Genomic DNA, 25483 nt, shown 5'->3' on the forward strand with positions numbered 1-25483 from the left:
TTACCTTCCTTGTAGTATAGTTATCTGTATCAGTTGAAATTACCTCCTCTGTAGTATACTGTTATCAAGTCTCAGTTGTAATTACCTCCCTTGTAGTATAGTTATCTGTATCAGTTGTAATTACCTCCCTTGTAGTATCTGTATCAGTTGTAATTACCTCCCCTGTAGTATACTGTTATCTGTATCAGTTGTAATTACCTCCCCTGTAGTATATAGTTATCTGTATCAGTTGTAATTACCTCCCCTGTAGTATACTGTTATCTGTCTCAGTTGTAATTACCTCCCCTGTAGTATAAAGTTATCTGTCTCAGTTGTAATTACCTCCCTTGTAGTATAAAGTTATCTGTCTCAGTTATAATTACCTCCCCTGTAATATACAGTTATCTGTCTCAGTTGTAATTACCTCCCCTGTAGTATATAGTTATCTGTATCAGTTGTAATTACCTCCCCTGTAGTATACTGTTATCTGTCTCAGTTGTAATTACCTCCCCTGTAGTATACTGTTATCTGTCTCAGTTGTAATTACCTCCCCTGTAGTATACTGTTATCTGTCTCAGTTGTAATTACCTCCCCTGTAGTATACTGTTATCTGTCTCAGTTGTAATCACCTCCCCAGTAGTATAAAGTTATCTTGTCTCAGTTATAATTACCTCCCCTGTAGTATAAAGTTATCTGTATCAGTTGTAATTACCTCCCCTGTAGTATTAAGTTATCTGTATCAGTTGTAATTACCTCCCTTGTAGTGTATACTTATATGTCATTGGGGAAAAAAGAAGTGATAGTTACCTCCCTTGTGCATTGTAAATAAAAGTCGAACGTCCCTTTGTACTTTGAAAACATGGGTCTTTTGCTTCCAAATAAAGATTTCTGTATATCAATTTTAACACTTACTTTGGATGGGTACTGAAGTCAGATGATCAGTGAATGTTTATATCAATGATTTTACCCCTTATATGGTATACACTTGATAAATTGTTGATGAAGAAATAGGATATTAAGTGTCAATAACTTGTAGTTGTCTCCACTTTCCTGAGGTCATTACCTGTGAGTGGGACAGAAATTAGTTTTCTATCATTGTGTTCAGGACATTGTGCAGAAAAAAAAAAACGAAAATTGCATAGCAAAGATTTTAACATCCAGTCTCATTTTTTCTTCATAAGCTTAGATCCTGCTCTGCTTAATATATCTTTACTGTTGATGACAGAAGGAAAGGGGAAAAAATCTGATTATACGCTTCTTTTCGCCGTTTCAGAAATGTTCATTAAAAAGGAACTTAATAAAGCTGTTGTAGGATAGAGGTAGTGGCCCTATGTCAGGGTGTCGTGTCTTTGGCGGTGTCTGTGACCAGACGTTCATTCAAGGCACACAAAATGAAATACAGCCTTCTCACATATTGCGTTATGTATTTATTATTGTGAAGCATGCCCCGACACTAATTGTTTCCATGTTTTACCCCAAATTTGATTCTGTTGCGGATGTGTGCCCAACATGCCGACCTGCCGAGTGAATTAGAAGGAGGAGGTATGCTGGAAATTTTAATTTCCTGTGTAAGGAAGCTCTAAATCAGGCCTGTTCATTACTGACTCGGCTTTTGTCATCTGAGCAACAAATCTAAATCTAGTTGGAATCAAGTTTTACCAGAAATCGCTGGCCCTTTGTGGTTGTACTATGGCAGCCATATAATATATCTGGAAAGTTCTTTTAAACTAATTTGAAGGACGCTGATCTTTTTGTCTGCTTGGGGTCTTTTTTTCCCCAAAGGAGTGTGTTACATTATTTTGCTGTCCCTCTTTTGTCCATTTTACTGTCCAAGTCCATACGTCAACCAAATCTTTGGGTATTTGGGATGTAATAAGAAACATGATGTAAAGGTATGAATTTCATCAAAGTAATGAGTGATTCATTCTTTTAATCTTTTCCTTGTTTACATACCAATTTATTCTATTATGTTAAACTTTATTTGAAAGTGCCATCGTGTTGAAACCTTGTGATTTAAATACTAGAATGTACAACATCGTTGTAATCACTATTGTATTATCCTGGTTGTATCTCTATTACACCAATATAATGCTCTTCACATCAGAAATTAGTGACTTACTGTCATATATATTCAGAAAGCCCTTGCAGACTTGACCTTGTGAGGGTATAACCATGTCTCAGGATGTCCTGTATAGAATTACCAGGAACAGGATTGGTTCACATCTCAGTGTTAATCTGTAGCTATTAATAGAAACTTAAGCAAGACTTGCATCAGATGTAAAAAAGATTGTATTAAGTGTTGAAAAATTGATAATGTGATTTCATTTTATAGATACAGATCATTTGATTGGATGATGTTATCCAGTACGATTGTTTCAAACATAGGCAGTAGTTAATCAGATCAGCTAGCATCAGTTCACTGTAACTGAAGTTAGCATTGGCTTTTAATTGAAAATCAATTTATTAAATGAACGAGGGACTAAAAATACTGGAAACTGTGGACTGTTAATATTTTCCTATATTTATGATGTGATTGTGGACAAAATCTTTGGCTCAGTCAATGGTTGTTGTTTAAAATTTTGAGGAAAATCTCTATAACAACAGAAGTTATACAAGTGTGATGGTTTAGTCATCATTTCCACTCCTTGTCTACTGTGGGGAAGATCTTGGTCAAAGTCAAGCATCTGTAGTTATGTAATACCTAGCTTGGTCAGGCAAATGTAATCATGGAATACCTAGCTTGGTCAGGCAAATGTAATCATGGAATACCTAGCTTAGTCAGACATCTGTAGTCATGGAATACCTAGCTTAGTCAGACATCTGTAATCATGGAATACCTAGCTTAGTCAGACATCTGTAGTTATGGAATACCTAGCTTAGTCAGGCAAATGTAGTTATGGAATACCTAGCTTGGTCAGGCAAATGTAGTTATGGAATACCTAGCTTAGTCAGACATCTGTAGTCATGGAATACCTAGCTTGGTCAGACATCTGTAGTTATGGAATACCTAGCTTGGTCAGGCAAATGTAATCATGCAATTCCTAGCTTGGTCAAAGACAGACATCTGTAGTCATGGAATACCTAGCTTGGTCAAAGACAGTTTTACTCCTCCTTTAATTGTACAGGGATGTGCTCTAGTTTTACTCCTCCTTTAATTGTACAGGGCTGTGCTCTAGTTTTACTCCTTTAATTGTACAGGGCTGTGCTCTAGTTTTACTCCTCCTTTAATTGTACAGGGCTGTGCTCTAGTTTTACTCCTCCTTTAATTGTACAGGGCTATGCTCTAGTTTTACTCCTCCTTTAATTGTACAGGGCTATGCTCTAGTTTTACTCCTCCTTTAATTGTACAGGGCTGTGCTCCAGTTTTACTCCTTTAATTGTACAGGGCTATGCTCTAGTTTTACTCCTCCTTTAATTGTACAGGGCTGTGCTCTAGTTTTACTCCTCCTTTAATTGTACAGGGCTGTGCTCTAGTTTTACTCCTCCTTTAATTGTACAGGGCTGTGCTCTAGTTTTACTCCTTTAATTGTACAGGGCTGTGCTCTAGTTTTACTCCTTTAATTGTACAGGACTGTGCTCTAGTTTTACTCCTTTAATTGTACAGGGCTGTGGTCTAGTTTTACTCCTTTAATTGTACAGGGCTGTGCTCTAGTTTTACTCCTCCTTTAATTGTACAGGGCTGTGCTCTAGTTTTACTCCTTTAATTGTACAGGGCTATGCTCTAGTTTTACTCCTTTAATTGTACAGGGCTGTGCTCTAGTTTTACTCCTCCTTTAATTGTACAGGGCTATGCTCTAGTTTTACTCCTCCTTTAATTGTACAGGGCTATGCTCTAGTTTTACTTCTCCTTTAATTGTACAGGGCTGTGCTCTAGTTTTACTCCTCCTTTAATTGTACAGGGCTGTGCTCTAGTTTTACTCCTTTAATTGTACAGGGCTGTGCTCTAGTTTTACTCCTCCTTTAATTGTACAGGGCTGTGTTCTAGTTTTACTCCTCCTTTAATTGTACAGGGCTGTGTTCTAGTTTTACTCCTCCTTTAATTGTACAGGGCTATGCTCTAGTTTTACTCCTCCTTTAATTGTACAGGGCTATGCTCTAGTTTTACTCCTTTAATTGTACAGGGCTATGCTCTAGTTTTACTCCTCCTTTAATTGTACAGGACTGTGCTCTAGTTTTACTCCTTTAATTGTACAGGACTGTGCTCTAGTTTTACTCCTTTAATTGTACAGGGCTATGCTCTAGTTTTACTCCTTTAATTGTACAGGGCTGTGCTCTAGTTTTACTCCTCCTTTAATTGTACAGGGCTGTGCTCTAGTTTTACTCCTCCTTTAATTGTACAGGGCTGTGCTCTAGTTTTACTTCTCCTTTAATTGTTATGAAGATCCTTATGATTGGTATCTTTTCAACATTCCTGAAGTTTTCCATGTAGCTCAAAAGATAAGTGCCAAACAAGAGATCGCCATACTCGTCAGCACATGTGGATTGCTGGTCGTTTAGTTTGATATGGTTATTTCATTAATCTAATATCTGTAACAGCCTGTTTAGGGCAGTGAGCTTATACAGGGCTGTAGATGACAGTGTGCCTTGACCTCCCATCACTTCCTCCTCCACACTCATCTACCATACACTCCACATCTGCACCACATCACAAGACCTCTATAGTCAGGATATAAAATATTGATGTATGATATTATCTCAGAATAATGTCCCTCTATTGGATGTGGAGTGGGCTCCAGGTGAATCGGTTATAGGTGTATGCTGATAATACTTGTATGTAGAAGATGGTAGGATTGTCTCTGTCTTATACAGTTATAAGTGGCTCTCCTTTCCCGTCAAAATCAATAATTTAGCCCCAAATTTGTCACATGATACTAGCGTGTATAGACAGACAGTAGGAATATTTCTGGATCTCATGCATCAGAGATTTGTCATCTTTGTACAGTAGGAATGATGACGGTACAGCACTGACAACACTATCAGTAGACATTAGGGCCAAGCAGATTGTCCGTGGATATAAACAATCTTGTTTTTACACTATTACCCTGAAAAGGTCTCAGGGCAATGAAATCATCAAGGTTGAAAAGGGATTATTTTAACTGTGGCTGCGTGCAGTGTAAGATTTTGGTGTGTGTCGTTAAATATCATTACAAGCTAACATGACACTCCAAAGCAGCGTCTTAAATTGTTTTTGAAATCTCCATAATTTGTGCTGTTTGACACGTTGTATTCAATGAGGTAAGGGCGTCATGTGACTCGTTGGATGAGGCGGAAGGTCTCCAATTCTCTGTTATATCGGTGGTGTTTCAAACATGTAATGATACCATTATTGGATATTTTCCATACACATTATGAATTCTTGTCTGATTTGCTTCCATATAAGGTTTTTCATTAGATGCTTGTGTTCTATAGGCACTGCTGTGCTGGTTTTAAAGATGGTCCTATATATCAAATACTTTCAGTACATTTCTATATAAGGATCCTTGGGTTTTATTACAGAGTATGAATTGTCCTATTGATTATTATTATCTATGTTTTTAATAGTTTTATATACATCTGATCATAGTCTATTACTGATCATTTGTCTGATGAAGGTGACAGTGTAGTTACATGGTAGGTATAGTTGATACCTGTCTGTGGACTTCCAGTTACCTGATGCCTTCTCCATGACTGTATTGAAGGCATTTTGATCTGTCTGAGTGGGTGAATAGAGGAGAAGCTCTGGTCAAGTAGGATCAAGTAATGTCACACTAACATCCATACTGCTGGAGAAAATTCTCAGGATGTACCACGTAGTTAATGTCTGCATGGTTGAGTGGGCTCGTGATACGGTATAGGAAATGTTTGGGACAAATCAACTCAGTCGCTCAATTAAAATTGCTCAAGAAGAAAAACCATGAGAGGAAGGCATTTCAGTGCTCTAAAATCAATAAGATTGTCACTTTTATCTATCAAAGAATGGACAGCTAGATACACCCTCAGACTTCTGTAAGGCCTTTTAAATCAAAAGTGAAGTTGTTAAAGGGTGGAGGGTTGGGGGAGATGGTTTTAGGGTGGAGGGTTGGGGGACAAGATTGGAGGGTTGGGGGACAAGGTTGGAGGGTTGGGGGACAAGGTTGGAGGGTTGGGGGACAAGGTAGTGTCAGCAAAGTCAGGTTCGTTTAAGCTATAACTAATTAATGTTTTTACCTGTAATCCTTATCAGGATATGTTTGTTTTGCAGAAGATCTTGTACGTCAAACATTCAGCACCTATGGCACAATACAAGAAGTGCGGGTATTCAAAGATAAAGGCTATGCTTTCATTAGGTAAGAATTCTTTGTTTTGTTTTGTTTCAATGTTATAGAGTTAATGGCCAACAGCTGTCAATACTTATGCCTGACAATACCAATGGCTGTCAATACCAATGGCTGTCAATACCAATGACTGATAATACCAATGGCTGACAATACCAATGACTGATAATACCAATGGCTGACAATACCAATGACTGACAATACCAAGGGTTGATAATACCAATGGCTGACAATACCAATGGCTGTCAATACCAATGACTGACAATACCAAGGGTTGACAATACCAATGGCTGACAATACCAATGGCTGTCAATACCAATGGCTGATAATACCAAGGTTTGATAATACCAATGGCTGACAATACCAATGGCTGTCAATACCAATGACTGACAATACCAAGGGTTGATAATACCAATGGCTGTCAATACCAATAGCTGACAATACCAATGGCTGACAATACCAATGGCTGTCAATAACAATGGCTGACAATACAAATGGCTGACAATACCAATGGCTGACAATACCAATGGCTGACAATACCAATGGCTGTCAATACCAATGGCTGATAATACCAAGGTTTGTCAGTACCAATGGCTGACAATACCAAGGGTTGACAATACCAACAGCTGTTAATACTTATGCCTGACAATACCAATAGCTGACAATACCAAGGGTTGATAATACCAATGGCTGTCAATACCAATGCCTGACAATACCAATGGTTGACAATACCAATGGTTGACAATACCAATGCCTGACAATACCAATGGTTGACAATACCAATGGTTGACAATACCAAGGGTTGCCTTCCAATATTAGATTCGTTTTTGACATGGCAAAAAGTGTGTGCTATCACATATTAGGACCATGACCTCTCTTATTTAAATGTCATTGACCTAGTATACATTATGTCATCTTTATTTCTTTCTTAGATTTTCCACAAAAGAAGCAGCTGCTCAAGCCATATGTTCTGTGCATGGTACAATGGTAAACGACCAGCAAGTCAAGTGTTCCTGGGGAAAAGAGTCCAACGACCCTAGTCAAAACAGTACTGGAGGCCCAGCCACACCCCTGGTAAGTAGTCATCCCTGTACCAGCCTTTACCTCTGGTTATTTTTTTATTCTTTTAAAAGATTCATTCTAGATATGATTGCTTCTGAAGTGTTGTCCACTCCAATGGACATTTCTCCTTTTGGAACTTGATTTCTAGAGGTAGAAGTTCGTTGTGAATATGTGACAAATCTATTTGATTTCTAGAGGTAGATGTTCGTTGTGAATATGTGACAAATCTATTTGATTTCTAGGGGTAGATGTTCGTTGTGAATATGTGACAAATATATTTGATTTCTAGAGGTAGAAGTTTGTTGTGAATATGTGACAAATCTATTTGATTTATAGAGGTAGAAGTTCGTTGTAAATATGTGACAAATCTATTTGATTTCTAGAGGTAGAAGTTTGTTGTGAATATGTGACAAATCTATTTGATTTCTAGAGGTAGAAGTTTGTTGTGAATATGTGACGAATCCTACAGATTGATAAGATCATACAGATTAATAAGATTGCTGATATCATGACCATTTCTAGAGACTAAAGGAGGTTCAACAAGCTGCCATGAATCCTAGAGATTGAATTTCTTCCTAAAGCTGCGGTGAATTCAAACAAGGAGATCCCTTCTTAAATTGTGGTCACTCCCAGAGAAGGAGTCTTAACTTAGGGACCACTCCTGTATTTTGGGAACTCTGCTTATTGTGATCATATAGACTTGTACGGTGATTTGGGAACACTCAATGATTTGGGAACATTCAAGGATTTGGGAACACTCGGGAACACTCATTGTGACAATCACATAGACTTGTACGATGATTTGAGAACATGCAGGGGTTTGCATCTCTAGTCCTGTTGATCTAGTCACATTTCTTACCGGATACATTTGATATCATGCACAACCTTTTCAATTGTTCAGATCTTTTTGGGAAAAAAAATGTAATGTGTTTTCCCCTCAAATTTTGGACCCTAGCCAATACTTTTGAAATCTTTCACACATAGATATTGATTTGTTTTTTAAAGCATAAGATGAAATGTGGTTACAATATGAAGCTAACTACTGGTGATGTCCAGTTGTAGGTTGAGTAATGGGGGGCCCTGCTAGGAACAGTAAGGCTTGAGCGTAATTGTTATTGGCCCCACCATTGGTTATGGTGTGAAGAATCGCTCTGATGATGGCTAAATTATAGGGCTATGATTGATGGCATCATCAGACTACGTTTACTGGTTTCACAACCTTCGTCACGATTTGTCTGACTAAGTACGCGTGTTGAGCTAAGACTACACATTTACTTAGAGTGACCCAATCACTTTCAACAAGTACTTCTGAAATTACCATTATTGTGTGGTAATGTCGACTATGTACTTAATAGATTTTACACAGATTCAGCTAAACACCAAACTACCGATTTGAAGCTCATCTACTTTCTAGTTTTATTAAAAGTTTATAATACAAAGGAGCTGTAGACACTGATTTCTATGAGTATATGTAATAATTAGAAGCTTGTCTTATCTTCCACAGCCCACACAGAACAGTCCCGCCCAGCAGAGTCCACAGCAGCAGTATTCCACAAGCTCGCCCTCCTCTTATTCCCCTTACTTCAACATGGGCTACTACTTCCCCGGGGCCTACCAGAATATGGCACAGGGCAGCTACATGCAGGCTGGGGGGATCAACCAGTGGCCTGCAGGCTACAACTACCAGACATACAGGTATGTCAAGCTCACGAAATATTAAAACACATGCAGAAAGAAGGTCATGATCACAAATTAATGAAATCTTAATATTCATATGATATCTGCCTATATCAAACCTTGTGATGCATTAACATTGCTGTTTAAATAAGAAATATTTAATGAAACCTGCATAATGGTTTGAGAAGTTTTGTTTGTTATGGACATTTCACATTTAATATTAGTTGCTATGGTTACAGTCTTTATGCTGATTGCTATGGTTACAGTATGCCGACAGCTGTCCAACAGTGGGGACAGGTCCAGATGCAGCCGGGCCAACAGCAGCAGTTTAATGGCCAGCAGCCCGGCATGATGGGATACCCAATGCAGCAAGGTACACCCCGTAAAAGTCCTAGTCTCCGTAACATTCCTTTAGCATGTACAGTGGAACTTGTCTAACTGGACACCAAACCTGGACACAGTGACCACTAGGGGACTGTTAGATACTAGACCTGTTAGACACTAGACCTGTTAGACACTAGACCTGGACACTGACCACTAGGGGACTGTTAGATACTAGACCTGTTAGACACTAGACCTGGACACTGACCACTAGGGGACTGTTAGACACCAGACCTGGACACAGTGACCACTAGGCAACTGTTAGACACCAGACCTGGACACAGTGACCACCAGGGGACTGTTAGACACCAGACCTGGACACAGTGACCACTAGGGGACTGTTAGACACCAGACCTGGACACAGTGACCACTAGGGAACTGTTAGACACCAGACCTGGACACAGTGACCACTAGGGGACTGTTAGACACCAGACCTGGACACAGTGACCACTAGGGGACTGTTAGACACCAGACCTGGACACAGTGACCACTAGGGGACTGTTAGACACCAGACCTGGACACACTGACCACTAGGGGACTGTTAGACACCAGACCTGGACACACTGACCACTAGGGGACTGTAAGACACCAGACCTGGACACACTGATCACTAGGGGACTGTAAGACACCAGACCTGATCACAGTGACCACTAGGGGACTGTTAGACACCAGACCTGGACACACTGACCACTAGGGGACTGTTAGACACCAGACCTGGACACACTGACCACTAGGGGACTGTTAGACACCAGACCTGGACACACTGACCACTAGGGGACTGTAAGACACCAGACCTGGACACACTGACCACTAGGGGACTGTAAGACACCAGACCTGATCACAGTGACCACTAGGGGACTGTTAGACACCAGACCTGGACACACTGACCTCTAGGGGACTGGTAGACACTTAGACTTTTTACACTGTATTTATTGTTTCTTTCAAGTATCAGGTTTTTATTTCATTTCTCTTTTTAATCAATTTTTGCATGATTTTTTTTTTATTCCAAGGGAGGGATTTAAATCTAACAAAAAAGTTTTAAAATTATGCACTATATCGAAAGTCTTCTGTACAGATCCTAGACACATCTTTTGTAGCCTTCTGTACAGATCCTAGACACATCTTTTGTAGCCTTCTGTACAGATCCTAGACACATCTTTTGTAGCCTTCTGTACAGATCCTAGACACATCTTTTGTAGCCTTCTGTACAGATCCTAGACACATCTTTTGTAGCCTTCTGTACAGATCCTAGACACATCTTTTGTAGCCTTCTGTACAGATCCTAGATACATCTTTTGTAGCCTTCTGTACAGATCCTAGATACATCTTTTGTAGCCTTCTGATTCCTTCATTAAGTGCTGTGTGGCTTTTATCATTCATAGAAGTGTGGCATACTTGAGCATACTTAAATACACCAGAGCTTAGCTTTTAAAAACAGATGACTTTGGAGTCATTTATATAGATGTATTTCCTTCCTTTTAATATGGAAACACTACAGCACATGATACTGTTATTTCCTAAACTTAATGCTTTATAAACGGTTTATGTAAATTTCAGATGAAGGCGTGGAAACAGGTCAATAGCATTATTACCTAATGTCTGTGTGTGGTGGGGCATAAATTAGTTATCTCCCTTGCATGATCATGAAATGGAGAGAGAAAAAAGGCTTTCTCAATATTTTGTAAATTGATTGTTTTCACAAAATAGTTGATGTATCTTTTTCAAATATATGTAAATGCAAGGGAGACATCTGCCAGTGTGTTTAATCTTGTGTATGACCTAGTATAATACAACCATGTATATCATATATATATATAAATCATAACCATGGCAAGGAAACACAACACACAATTCCAAATCAGATGGTGTAGGAATTTTCATGATAGTTTCAATGGCTAAAAAAAAACATTCTTCAAAGATTGAATTTTATAAGTGGAATGATTAGAAAAAAAAAGAGATGACAGAGAAGTAATTTCTTGGAAGATGTTGGTACTAAACAGAAAGTTTATTCATTTGGCTACAATTATGAAACAAGTTCTATCAGTGATGACGGTACTGTGTTGGAACAGCACTGAATTAAACTAGTTGAAAGAGATTAAAATATCCTATTTCATAAAATGATACTGGTAGATGGAGGATAAGGGCGGGAGTTGAACATGCTTATAACAAATTAGAAAAATTATACAAAAATAAACATGTACTAGACTACGTAGAAATAATTGATTAAATGTACGCTCCAAAACATAGGGGAAGGGAACTTTTTGTGCATTTCATGAAAATTAAATGCAGATAAGATGGATGCTTAGCATTGTGGGTAGGGACAGCTGCATGCTGGGTACCGTATATCAGGCTAGTGTGACCTTTGCTAACATCAGAGGGGTCAAATGTCGTGCCCACTCCAACTGTTGGTCTAATTTCCAGTCCGTGACCCCAGAATTGCAGTCTGCTTTCTGTATGCTGCCACTGTATTGGACTCTGCCCTCCTCTTCTCAGTTCATTGTCATTACTACAGATGGCCAACTGGCTGATGTAATTTATGTCTTTCAAAATGTTCTCCCATGGATACCTTTAAAATTCTCCATGCTTTCCAAGGTTTAGAGAAAAGCCACTGCAATGTAAAATAAATATGGCATGAAAACTACTGACATTATTTAAACTGGTTAGGGTTAGGTTTTTATGCTTATTTATCGGAAATGTATCAAATTTGGATGATGGTCGAATTTTTGCCATATCTCGATCCTTTATCATGCCCATGTACATCTTCGTGTAATGACATTGTGACTTTGAACTGAGAAACCTTTGGGCTTGCCGAGTCATTTGTGACTACTATCGTATCACTTTTAGCTTTTTTGTGTTTTTGTGTGCATTTCTTTGAATTAATTACTGTTTTTGTCTTTTCCAAACTAAATCATTCCTGACTGTTTTTACTACTCACAGGTATGCATTTATGATTGTCCTTTTGTTGATGAAATGAACCAAATTTATGTTAGATTCTTCACCTTTTTAATATTTTGAAACTTTTGCTATTTAGCTGAATAAATATTTGTGATCTATTTTAATATTTTGTAAATGTTTTTGCCATTTTGGGTAGACATTTATTTTCAGTTAGATTTTCTTTAAATTTTTCTGAACATATTTGGTTAACATTTTCCATACTACACTGAACTTCCAGGTTTTCATTAAAGTAAAGTTAAAGTTTGCTACAACTATAGTTCATCCATTTTTAAATCTACTTTTTGAATGATGAGTTAGTCTGTACACAAAAAATCCAGAAGTATTGAGACTTCCATAAATCTGCATTTTAGACGAATTCCTAAAGCTTCAGGTCAGCAAACTACAGATAAATATTGGGCAATACTTATACCAAAAAAAAAATGCAAATTAGAAATAAACTATAACCTAATTCTTTTGGTTTTAAAGATAAAGACTTGTAGACTCTTTAAATTGAAGGGATTTCCAAGGTGTAACTGTCAATTATGGTGACACTGGTGTTACTCCACAGGGCTCTGTTAATGGACTCCGACACTTGTCACCACCCAATATCATTACATAAACACTTCCATCTTGTGAGTTTTCCAGTATTGGTTTAATTTTCAAATAGTCTTTGAATAGTTTCAAATCAATGCATGATATGTATACCCTGATGTACCAATGAGTGGCTCAGACATGAGAGGGGTTTGACTTTGATGGAAAAGACAAAATTAAGTTGTGATATGTAACAGGTGCTTGTTTGATTAACATTGAGTCATGTTGACATCAGTTAATATTGACATGATGTGGCCACTAACTACTAATGATTATAACATTGAGTGTATGTCGAGATGTTGACATCAATATTGTGTGACAATGTTGATGTGAGGACATGTTGACATACCCAGTACTCCACATATTGAGGCTTTAGGTAGTATTTCCCTATCTCTTGGGGCAGGTGTCGGCGGAATGATGGCCCTTAATTATCTCAAGTCCGCTCCGTGACGAGACCCCGCACCGAGACCAGGGTGAGTTGGACTTTTATGGCCAACTTTTCCGATATTTTGTCTGTCTTTTTAACTCCTGCACTGCAGTTTTATTTTTATTCCTTTTTTCATTTATTTTTTTCGACCTAACTTTTTTTTTCTCTAAGTATCGAAGTCCAACAAAGTTTTCCTAACATTTTCACATCTTCTACATTATGCATGATCTCTCTTTTTACCTTTGTAAAACTTTTACTCTGAATTATTACATTTGGTGAAATTGTACGGTGACACTGACATCATTGATACATGGAATAGTAGTGAGATAGGTATAGTTATACAGTAGGTTTAGGACAGGGGGTTTACTAGGGTATTAAGTATGTGAACTGGAATACAAATGGATTTCATTTCATCAGCAAAAACCTAACAAATTTAAGCTACCTTCTGTGTGATGATTGCATGTGTATATATCTGTTGGCTAGGAAGTGCGAGAATTAGATCCTAACACTGTGTGTGACTTTTAGTGTAACAAAGGTGTAATGATAACAACACTTAACCTTATCGTATACTGTGTAATATTCAGATGTAAAGTTATCTATAACATAAACAGGATTATTACATGTAACTCACTGGAGTATTTCTAAATTGTGTAGATGTTTATCAAACACAAACCACTCTATGTTAATAATCTAAAGGAACAAATGTTAGGCCAGTTCAATACAAAATTATTTATTAGTCCTGTTAAATGGTATATGTTATTGATATTTCAAATAATTTTCATTTATTTCAGATTTTCTGTTCTATATAATTCTTCTGATTTGATTTTGACACTTGGCTGGTTTACATTATCTGTTGTTCTATACTGCACCAGTAACCATGAGTTACCTCCCTTTATCCATTGCCTGATTCAGAATTGGATGAATTTGTGTTAGTGACTACACCAAATACATGAGTTAAATCATGCTTCTGTTATACCATCTTTAGCAGAATTGTTTTCTCTTTGAGTCCAAATATGTCATTTCAGTCTGTGTAGAAAGGATACATGAATCAGGCATGGATTTGATTTGTACTTTCCATTGTGTTGTTGGCTGTCTGTATGTTGTTTTAATTTGGTTTTTGTTTCTGCTGCAGAATGATGAGAGAACAGAGGGTGGATACAAGAGTTAGATTAAAGTAGGTGTCATGCTGCCATGTAGACACACTAGGCTGTACAACTTGGGGGGAATTTTGTCACCATGTTGTGTGATTAAATTAATAAATAATAACTTCATGGTGACACAAATTTTAAAGCATGTTGACATTTCATTTTGACGCATTCCTTTTTAAGATTTCAATTGAATTGGTTTTAATTTAAAATTATTTTCCTTTTGTTCTTATCATTTAGAAATGTTTATTTCCCCATAATGAAGTTGGGGAGGGGTACTGGAATCACCCTGCCTTTCTGTATCTTGTCTGTTGTCCTCAAATCTTATCCAGACAATTCCTCCTTCCTAAAATTGTGAACCAATTTCAATGAAACTACATGGAGTGTTAGGGACTATGTGAAGATGTTATTTATCATTACCAATAATTGAGAGATCAGATGTTTCCAGAACAGTTACCATGGAAACATAATCCAGGCTTCTGATAGGTCAAATTGAGATATTGTATGATTAATCTGAAATTCTGTGTTTAAAGGGTTTTGAGGATAGCAAATGCAATGGCACTAATTTCCAAAACAATAGATATAATTTGGTTGCCATGGTCACAACTGATGAGGTGTATTACTTTGCAATTGAGTTCTAGTTGTATTCTGCTTGATGTTCTAAAGTTATCAAATTCACAATTACCAAATATTTCAAACCTTGTTTTGTACTATTTTACAGGATTCCAGCAAGCTCAGTGATCATGACTTACCGCGTTCCATCTACCATCAACTGCCACGCATCATCCCTGGTCGTACTCGGCTAATCCTGGTCGTGGCACCGCTTCCTGGACTACTACCTTATACTGCTGGAGGCTGTTTACTCAGCCTGTGATGTGTCCTTTGCGGGAGGAACAGCTAACAGCACAAAATGCAACTTCGCTAAAATATTTGATAATTCTTTTAATAGAGATTTATACAGTTATTAATCTAAAGACTAATATTGGTACTTGTTGAATTACCCAAATTTTGATAAGATAAAATTGAAATTCTTTTACATACATTTTGTTAATTTAAAATGTTAAAATTGATTATGTAAGCAACATTTTAATATAATAAAGCTGTTTAGGGAGTGGGAGGGCAGAGTTTTATTATTTATTTTAGGAGAAGTTGCTGACTGTACTTTTAGCATCACCATCTCATCAACTCTGTATATAGGTGTATTAACATGTAGAAGTTTATAATTTGATGAGGATGGTGTACGATTCAGGTTCTCATTGAGATGCGACAGTTGTGGCATGTCATGTATTGCCATGTCGGCTGTGGAATGATGCTGTAACAATTTAGGTTCTCAAGGAGATGTGACGGTTGTGGCATTTTGTGTATTATTGTGTGGGCTGTGGAATCTGACTGTGTCTACCATGGCTCATAGCTTCAGGACAAGTTATACAGACATTCAAAACACTGCTGTCTCATGTCCCAGGATATTCTATTGCTTACACCCAAATCATGTGGACAAGTTGTTTGTAACTTTCTACTGATGATTTAGGATACAGAATGTCTGTAAAATAACTTGTACACTGACAACAGTTGTTTGCTGTCAACTTTTAAACTTACAACTATTGTTCAGTGTTAAATTTGTATACTGACTCTTGTTGTTTGGTGATAACTTGTACACTGACAACTGTTGTTTGGTGATAACTTGTACACTGACAACTGTTGTTTGGTGATAACTTGTACACTGACACCTGTTGTTTGGTGATAACTTGTACACTGACTCTTGTTGTTTGGTGATAACTTGTACACTGACTCTTGTTGTTTGGTGATAACTTGTACACTGACACCTGTTGTTTGGTGGTTAACTTGTACACTGGCAACTGTTGGTTGGTGATAACTTGTACACTGACACCTGTTGTTTGGTGATAACTTGTACACTGACAACTGTTGGTTGGTGATAACTTGTACACTGACAACTGTTGTTTTGTGGTTAACTTGTACACTGACACCTGTTGTTTGGTGGTTAATTTGTACACTGACACCTGTTGTTTGGTGGTTGACTTGTACACTGACACCTGTTGTTTGGTGGTTGACCTGTACCCTGACAACTGTTGTTTGGTGGTTGACTTGTAAGTACACTGATAACTGTTGTTTGGTGGTTAACTTGTACACTGACACCTGTTGTTTGGTGGTTGACTTGTACACTGACACCTGTTGTTTGGTGGTTGACTTGTACCCTGACAACTGTTGTTTGGTGGTTGACTTGTAAGTACACTGATAACTGTTGTTTGGTGGTTAACTTGTACACTGACACCTGTTGTTTGGTGGTTGACTTGTTGACTTATGACTGCTTAAGTTGATTAACTTGTAACTGTTGTTTGTTGGTTATTTTGTAACAGATGTTAGTCAACTTATAAAGTCATGTTGCCTGTAAATTAATTGGTAACAACATTATTAATTTTGTTTAAGTTTTCAATTTTTAAAACTGCTGTATAGGTATTTCGTAAACAACATTACATCTGATTTATATAAGGTTTGGAAGCTTACGTCTACAAGTTACCCATTACAACAGGAGCTAGGAGCTTTGGTTAGAGAAGTCACTTGTATTGTATAGTGCCACACCGTCGTAACCCAGGAGGAGGACAGTGTTGTTTATGTTGATGATGATTATATATAGTGTGTGATCATGGCTGTCCGCCGGATCAAAAGGTTCAACAATTCTCAAGAGGTTCAACAATTCAAGCTGTGTGCCTGATGGTACACCAGGCAGGTTGATACTGACAACAGATTTGTTGGATCACCAGATATGTGGGTCCGGCGGATCGGCCATTGTCCTTGTAGATATTGTACCAATACTAATATAAAAATGGATGGTTTATCGGAAGTTATATCAATTCTGAATCAATGCTCATGATGTATTTATTATATGTAGTGAGGCTGTGTAAGCGAGAGATCACAGGCACCACTAGGAGGCAGTCACTGTATTGTCGTCACTAGGGGGTAGCACTTGCAGTGTTGCCACTAGGGGGCAGTATAGGATTAACTCTATGTGGTGGGAGTCTGTTGTTGTAAAACTTGTTTCCCCTCAGTTACAGTTTGTGAGTATAAGATGAAGTTATTAAAGCCCTCCGGGCTCATTAGTGTGATTGAGTCAAGCTATAAGTTCAGTTGTATATTGAGTGAAGTTAGAAGATCAGATTTTTATTGTTTTTATATGTGGGAGTGTGAATGGCAGATTTAAATGCGTATACAATGACATGGTAATGATTTTATATGAGATCATGCACAGAATTGGACTAGGATGTTTCAAATGAATGAATTATTTTTCATTTTATTATATGATAAATGTCGCAGTTGTTGAAAGTCGTATATTATTATTATTATTATTATTGGTGTCCAAGGAAAGACAAGTATTAACAGCTAAGTAGGAATAAATTATTTATACGTGTTTTCACCAAATTCCGACGGTGAGTCATATTGTCTAGTGGACAACACTCATCGCCATCATGTATCTATAGCATCAACTTTATGTTCTGTTTTATTTGTACAATGTTAATTGTGTAAAAAAAAAGTTTTTTAAGACGTGAGAACATTTCGTTATGCCACATATGGCTGCTGCAATGCGTATATTTTGATACAAGGGGTATTGTAGATTATTAGATACTGGTTTGGTAGAGCTGAATGGTTATTTATCATTGCTAGTAACATGTGTCGTTGTAAATAGGAAATCATTGATTGTAGTTAGTAGGGACATCCCGTTGTCATACATCGTCATGGTTACATTGGAAGCCCCTGTGTCATATGTTGTCATGGTTACTTAGGGACCTACCTGGGAGTCCTCTCATCACAGTGGTGTGGTTCATCATTCTGGGCTGTCGTTGTATCGTGGCTTAGTCATCATGGTCGTCCTACATGTGGTACGTGGTTTGTGTGAAGCGTCAGTGATCTGTGTCGTTGTGGCGCTACCAGGCCCCGGCCTGACATGGAGTGTTGTAATGTATATCCCAGGATTGCCTCGTTCTATATCCAGATGTGTTCTATTTATGTATATAACTGGAAATTAAAAATGAGACATGGAAAAGTCTGGGCTAGCACAGCTCATACAAGGCGTCATTGTGTTAGCAGACCCTGCATGTCGACCTTTATATATCGACAGTGTGTTACAGAAATCATCCTCTTGTTTAAGTGCTACAAGGACAGCTTCTATATCGATATGCAAACTTAGGTTAACTAGTTAAAAGTGTGCCATATAGTGTTGTGGCAAACCCAATGTGCCATTTTATAATGTCATCAGCTGTTAGCTCTAGTGTCAAGGTCATGACCTTTGTATCTAATGTCATGGCCTCTAAGGTGATCAGATCTTGTTTCCATATAGCCAGATTTTCTCCTACTAGTATGTATGAAGTGGAGTTTCACTTAAAGCTGAGTGATTCTGGGGCCAGATAGGGCTGCACACATTTTCTTTATAGATTCTAAAAGTTTTCATGTTTTTACCTGAAATTCCCCCTCCAGTGTTCAAAATCATTACTTTTGCGATGTTAGGATAAGTAAACACATCTTGATAGAAAATAAGAACTGTTAGGTGTTTGGCCCAAGCAGTGTGTTGATCTCATCATTTCTGTGATACCTAGTCTGTGATGGCCGAGACTTTTCCATGTTAGAACACATCACACATGTGTACATAAACATTGTGGGAGTATTGTAGTAGTCATCAGTTACTCATACACCCTAGGATTTACTGGTCAGCCTCGTACTAATCTTTTGTACGAAATGTTGGATATTCCGATTCACATAAACTCTTGTTTTGATAACAAGCTAAAATTTCGTCTCTGTTCACATGAGGCCAGTACCAGCAACTAGTATCAGGGAGCTTGTAAGCTTTCTGTGAACTGTGATATAGGTCTTCATAATACAGCTAGTCCCTGTAGACGGATGTTTTCATTGTACTTTAAATGGTTATACTGATGTGATAATGTTCATCGATTTGTTTAATCAGTGTTTTAACGAACCCATTTAATCTGAAATTAGATTTTCTACTACAGACATTTTTATTGGTGTGAGCAGATGATGGCCTAGAGGTTCAGCGCTTGTGTAGAGGTGTTATGGGGGTGTTGTCCCTGTGTTTTATACTTTATACAAAATCAGCTCAACTTTCTATGTTGTGTATAGAGGCAATGTCTTAACACGACCGCTCTATCTTCTGTCAGGTACACTCTCAGGGCTACAGGGGATCAACCCATCTTCTAAATGATTTCGCGGGTAGCCAGAGATATCCTCATCACAAGATTTGGTGTCTCAGATTTTACCTCATTTATAAATCATAACTAAAGTCTCCCCCAGCTGTGGCCATGAATTGATCTATTAGATAAAGGGAAATTTTATATCTGTTGGATATCTTGACAGAATTCATGTTAATAGGTCTGTTTGATGTTAGCACTGAAAACCAACCCATAGGAGTGTCATCAAATGTTAGAACATTGTTTGCTGTCACTCAGCCTAACTTCAGAATGTCTTCATATGAAATGTACATACATGTTATTGCTAGTCCAAACCAGACTGTTGTAGTTGGCGTTGTTAATCTGAGTGTGTCATTATACCGTTACATGTCCGGACCTCCAATCTTCTGTAGGATATGTTCAGACATTTTTTCAGCTGTAAGCAACAGGACCATATTTTGATTTTTTAAGTTTTTACTGAAAGTAAATCTGCTCAATTTCAGTGTGTACACAAAAGCAGAAATCGGTCTGAAGAATCCAAACTTCCAGTGTTCATACAGACTTCCTATAGAAATTCAGCCTGAATCTGGTGATAAAGTTGTTACAATACATCAAATAGATTCAGAAAATCATATTTAGTCACGGAAATAGTTCAAAGTTAAAATTTGTAATAAATGTTTTGATGATCCTTGATTCACAAGATCTGTTACATTGTGTAATATTTAGTCTGTATAAAGTGACGTACCCTGAGAGGTGACACATCCTTGTTAGACCGTGTACATACTATATAATTTATGCAGTACTGTCACATAACTAACTAATACATCTGGCACTTTCCTGGTCAATCATGTGTGTCCTTCAGACGTTCTCCTTCAGTGACTTTCTCCTTCAGACGTTCTCCTTCAGTGACTTTCTCATTACCTTATGCTTCCTGGTTAAAGAATTAATACTAATATTGTGATTCTTATGAAATTTAAAGAATCTGAAGGTTGTTTTGGTCTCAAAATTTAACAATAGATTATAAGATATAATGATTTGATTTTCAGTCCTTTAAATGATGTGAACACAATGATTGTTGGACACACACGTTTGACGATAGGTGCGAGTCTAACCATCACTTATGACAATTATGTGTAGGACCAGTCTGTAATATACAGAAGTCGTTTTATCCGTGAGGCCTGGTGCTTCAGCAAATTGTACATAGAGTTATAGGAGCGGGGTGGATGTGGAGTTATCTCCCTTACCAAAGTTATCTAGTGACAGCAGTCACGATAGATGACGAGGAAACAGGTGTAAACAGGTGTATTATAGCTTGTTTCTACATTTACCATCAAATAACGTAATTTTACAATCAGTCGGAAACCTCTTTATCCGTGAAGGGAGATAACTCCAATCTGCCATGTATTGTGTGGGGGTGTTCGAACCTGATGGTTGAGAGCCCTTGTGAAGGATCAGTGTGATTGTGTACACTCCATTATCCATATGTCCAGTTCATTTTGTGTTTATCAGAACGGTGTAGTCCGCTCTGTTCATTGTACCACAGCAAAAACAAAAATAAAAAGCATGGGAAGTCGACTTTGTTGTTGTCTTATTGTTGATAACGGTGGTCCAGGGATCTCAGCATCCTGGTAGCTTAATATCAAATCAACTGGTACATTTCGTGTTGAGAATACGGTAGGATAAACCTAGCTGCGATAACGTACCTCTGGACGACGGACGGACCAAATATCAGACATTGTAACATCCTATATCGACAGGTAAAACGAGCGATGTCCCATTGGGTAACGCGGTATATATCCCGTCATCAGATGTAACGCGGTATATATCCCGTCATCAGATGTAACGCGGTATATATCCCGTCATCAGACCAAATATCGGACATTGCAACATCTTATATCGACAGTTAAAACGAGCGATGTCTCGTTGGGTAACGCGGTATATATCCCGTCATCAGACCAAATATCAAACATTGTAACATCCTATATCGACAGGTAAAACGAGCGATGTCCCATTGGGTAACGCGGTATATATCCCGTCATCAGACCAAATATCGGACATTGTAACATCCCATATCGACAGTTAAAACGAGCGATGTCTCGTCTCGTATACGCAGTATATATCCCGTCATCAGACCAAATATCAGACATTGTAACATCCTATATCGACAGTTAAAACGAGCGATGTCCCATTAGATAACGCGGTATATATCCCGTCATCAGACCAAATATCAGACATTGTAACATCCTATATCGACAGTTAAAACGAGCGATGTCTCATTAGATAACGCGGTATATATCCCGTCATCAGACCAAATATCAGACATTGTAACATCTATATCGACAGTTAAAACGAGCGATGTCTCATTAGATAACGCGGTATATATCCCGTCATCAGACCAAATATCAGACATTGTAACATCCTATATCGACAGTTAAAACGAGCGATGTCCCATTAGATAACGCGGTATATATCCCGTCATCAGACCAAATATCGGACATTGTAACATCCTATATCGACAGTTAAAACGAGCGATGTCCCATTAGATAACGCGGTATATATCCCGTCATCAGACCAAATATCGGACATTGTACCTGCTACATCGACAGTTAAAACGAGCGATGTCTCATTGGGTAACGCGGTATATATCCCGTCATCAGATGTAACGCGGTATATATCCCGTCATCAGACCAAATATCAAACATTGTAACATCCTATATCGACAGTTAAAACGAGCGATGTCTCGTTAGGTAACGCGGTATATATCCCGTCATCAGACCAAATATCAGACATTGTAACATCCTATATCGACAGTTAAAACGAGCGATGTCCCATTAGATAACGCGGTATATATCCCGTCATCAGACCAAATATCGGACATTGTAACCTGCTACATCGACAGTTAAAACGAGCGATGTCTCATTGGGTAACGCGGTATATATCCCGTCATCAGATGTAACGCGGTATATATCCCGTCATCAGACCAAATATCAGACATTGTAACCTGCTACATCGACAGTTAAAACGAGCGATGTCTCATTGGGTAACGCGGTATATATCCCGTCATCAGACCAAATATCGGACATTGTAACCTGCTACATCGACAGTTAAAACGAGCGATGTCTCATTGGGTAACGCGGTATATATCCCGACATCAGATGTAACGCGGTATATATCCCGTCATCAGATGTAACGCGGTATATATCCCGTCATCAGACCAAATATCGGACATTGTAACATCCTATATCGACAGGTAAAACGAGCGATGTCTCGTTGGGTAACGCGGTATATATCCCGTCATCAGATGTAACGCGGTATATATCCCGTCATCAGACCAAATATCAGACATTGTAACATCCCATATCGACAGGTAAAACGAGCGATGTCTCGTTGGGTAACGCGGTATATGTCCCGTCATCAGACCAAATATCAGACATTGTAACATCCTATATCGACAGTTAAAACGAGCGATGTCTCATTGGGTAACGCGGTATATATCCCGACATCAGACCAAATATCAGACATTGTAACATCCTATATCGACAGTTAAAACGAGCGATGTCTCGTTGGGTAACGCGGTATATATCCCGTCATCAGACCAAATATCAGACATTGTAACATCCTATATCGACAGTTAAAACTAGCGATGTCCCATTAGGTAACGCGGTATATATCCCGACATCAGACCAAATATCAAACATTGTAACATCCTATATCGACAGTTAAAACGAGCGATGTCTCATTGGGTAACGCGGTATATATCCCGTCATCAGATGTAACGCGGTATATATCCCGTCATCAGACCAAATATCAGACATTGTAACATCCTATATCGCCAGTTAAAACGAGCGATGTCTCATTAGGTAACGCGGTATATATCCCGTCATCAGACCAAATATCAAACATTGTAACATCCTATATCGACAGTTAAAACGAGCGATGTCTCATTGGGTAACGCGGTATATATCCCGTCATCAGATGTAACGCGGTATATATCCCGTCATCAGATGTAACGCGGTATATATCCCGTCATCAGGTGTAACGCCCTGTATCGACAGGGTAAAATGATCTTACAACAAACCCGCGATATATTCAAATACTTGATATACAAGTCTCCGATCGTAGTAAGGCCATGTGATAAAGGTTAGTTTCAAAGGTGGTATATACGGTGTCACTAGTCGCCATGTAACTTTGTCTCGCTGACAGATGAAGTTAATACACCTTTAAGACTGTTTTCCAGGGGTCGGCGGGGGGGGGGGGGGGGGGGGGGTACCTACCGGTTACGGTGAGGCGCAGTGGAGTTTTCTAGGGGGCGGGGGGAAGTCCCTACCTCTACCGGTAGTTCAGTACGGTGAGGCGCAGTGGAGTTTTCTAGGGGTCGGGGGGGAAGTCCCTACCTCTAACGGTGGTTCAGTACGGTGAGGCGCAGTGGAGTTTTCTAGGGGTTGGGAGAAGTCCCTACCTCTACCGGTAGTTCAGTACGGTGAGGCGCAGTGGAGTTTTCTAGGGGTTGGGGGAAGTCCCTACCTCTACCGATAGTTTCTAGGGGTTGGGAGAAGTCCCTACCTCTACCGGTAGTTCTGTACGCTGAGGCGCAGTGGAGTTTTCTAGGGGTCGGGGGAAGTCCCTACCTCTACCGGTAGTTTCTAGGGGTTGGGAGAATCCCTACCTCTACCGGTAGTTCTGTACGCTGAGTCGTAGCGGAGTTTTCTAGGGGTCGGGGGAAGTCCCTACCTCTACCGGTGGTTCAGTACGGTGAGGCGCAGTGGAGTTTTCTAGGGGTTGGGAGAAGTCCCTACCTCTACCGGTAGTTCAGTACGGTGAGGCGCAGTGGAGTTTTCTAGGGGTCGGGGAAAGTCCCTACCTCTACCAGTAGTTCAGTACGATGAGTCGTAGCGGAGTTTTCTAGGGGTCGGGGAAGTCCCTACCTCTACCGGTAGTTTCTAGGGGTCGGGGGAAGCCCCTTCCTCTACCGGTAGTTCAGTACGCTGGGGCGCAGTGGAGTTTTCTAGGGGTCGGGGGGGAAGTCCCTACCTCTACCGGTAGTTCAGTACGGTGAGGCGCAGTGGAGTTTTCTAGGGGTCGGGGAAAGTCCCTACCTCTACCGGTAGTTCAGTACGCTGAGGCGCAGTGGAGTTTTCTAGGGGTTGGGAGAAGTCCCTACCTCTAACGGTGGTTCAGTACGGTGAGGCGTAGCGGAGTTTTCTAGGGGTCGGGAGAAGTCCCTACCTCTACCGGTAGTTTATAGGGGTCGGGGGAAGTCCCTACCTCTACCGGTAGTTTCTAGGGGTTGGGAGAAGTCCCTACCTCAACCAGTGGTTCAGGACGATGAGGCGCAGTGGAGTTTTCTAGGGATCCGAAGGTTTCTGATGTTGTATCGGCCTTTTGAAATTATGATATGGTTAGTCGGCCGATAAACATCAGAAACCTCCGGATTAGGGACGTTCCTACCGCTCTCGGTGGTTATATTCTTACAAAGGACAAATTAAAGTGGATATAACTGTAAAACAGCACTTGAGATCAGTTACCGAAATATAATAGAACGAATATTAGTAGTATGATACCTGGTATAGTATTGATCAGTGTTATACTCGGCCATTGTTGGTTTACGTATACTACATACCAAAGTCTGTAATACTATATAGGGGATTGTGATCGGTGACGCAGATATAGGGATATAGACTCTCGATACGTTATAGTTTTAGGATTATCGGTTTAATGTCAGGTAACTGATGTTGATATCCCCTCCAAACTTCGTATATAGTTACTAATTAAATATCGGGATCGACACTCCGCGTGGTAACA

The 25483-nt window shown here is 39.1% G+C and overlaps 1 protein-coding gene across 7 annotated transcripts in view; it reads left to right on the forward strand.

Moving 5' to 3' along the window:
* The window catches only part of LOC117339289 (nucleolysin TIAR-like), a 295336-nt gene extending 274080 nt beyond the window's left edge, over positions 1-21256 (forward strand). For 3 of the 7 annotated variants that reach the window (XR_004535152.1, XR_004535155.1, XR_004535154.1), the window contains 8 exons: positions 6200-6284; positions 7205-7346; positions 8839-9029; positions 9278-9384; positions 10950-10967; positions 13321-13390; positions 14477-14518; positions 15211-21256. Coding sequence is in view for 3 of the 7 variants with exons in the window: in XM_033900800.1 (XP_033756691.1) it covers positions 6200-6284; positions 7205-7346; positions 8839-9029; positions 9278-9384; positions 10950-10967; positions 14477-14481 (548 nt within the window). In the remaining 4 variants the exon portion in view is untranslated. The remainder of the gene's footprint in view (positions 1-6199; positions 6285-7204; positions 7347-8838; positions 9030-9277; positions 9385-10949; positions 10968-13320; positions 13391-14476; positions 14519-15210) is intronic. The other 4 variants (XR_004535153.1, XM_033900800.1, XM_033900802.1 and 1 more) reach the window with 4 other exon arrangements.
* Positions 21257-25483: the final 4227 nt, after the last annotated feature.

Source organism: Pecten maximus, chromosome 12 (genome assembly GCF_902652985.1).
Source record: "Pecten maximus chromosome 12, xPecMax1.1, whole genome shotgun sequence".
NCBI classification, from domain to species: domain Eukaryota; kingdom Metazoa; phylum Mollusca; class Bivalvia; order Pectinida; family Pectinidae; genus Pecten; species Pecten maximus.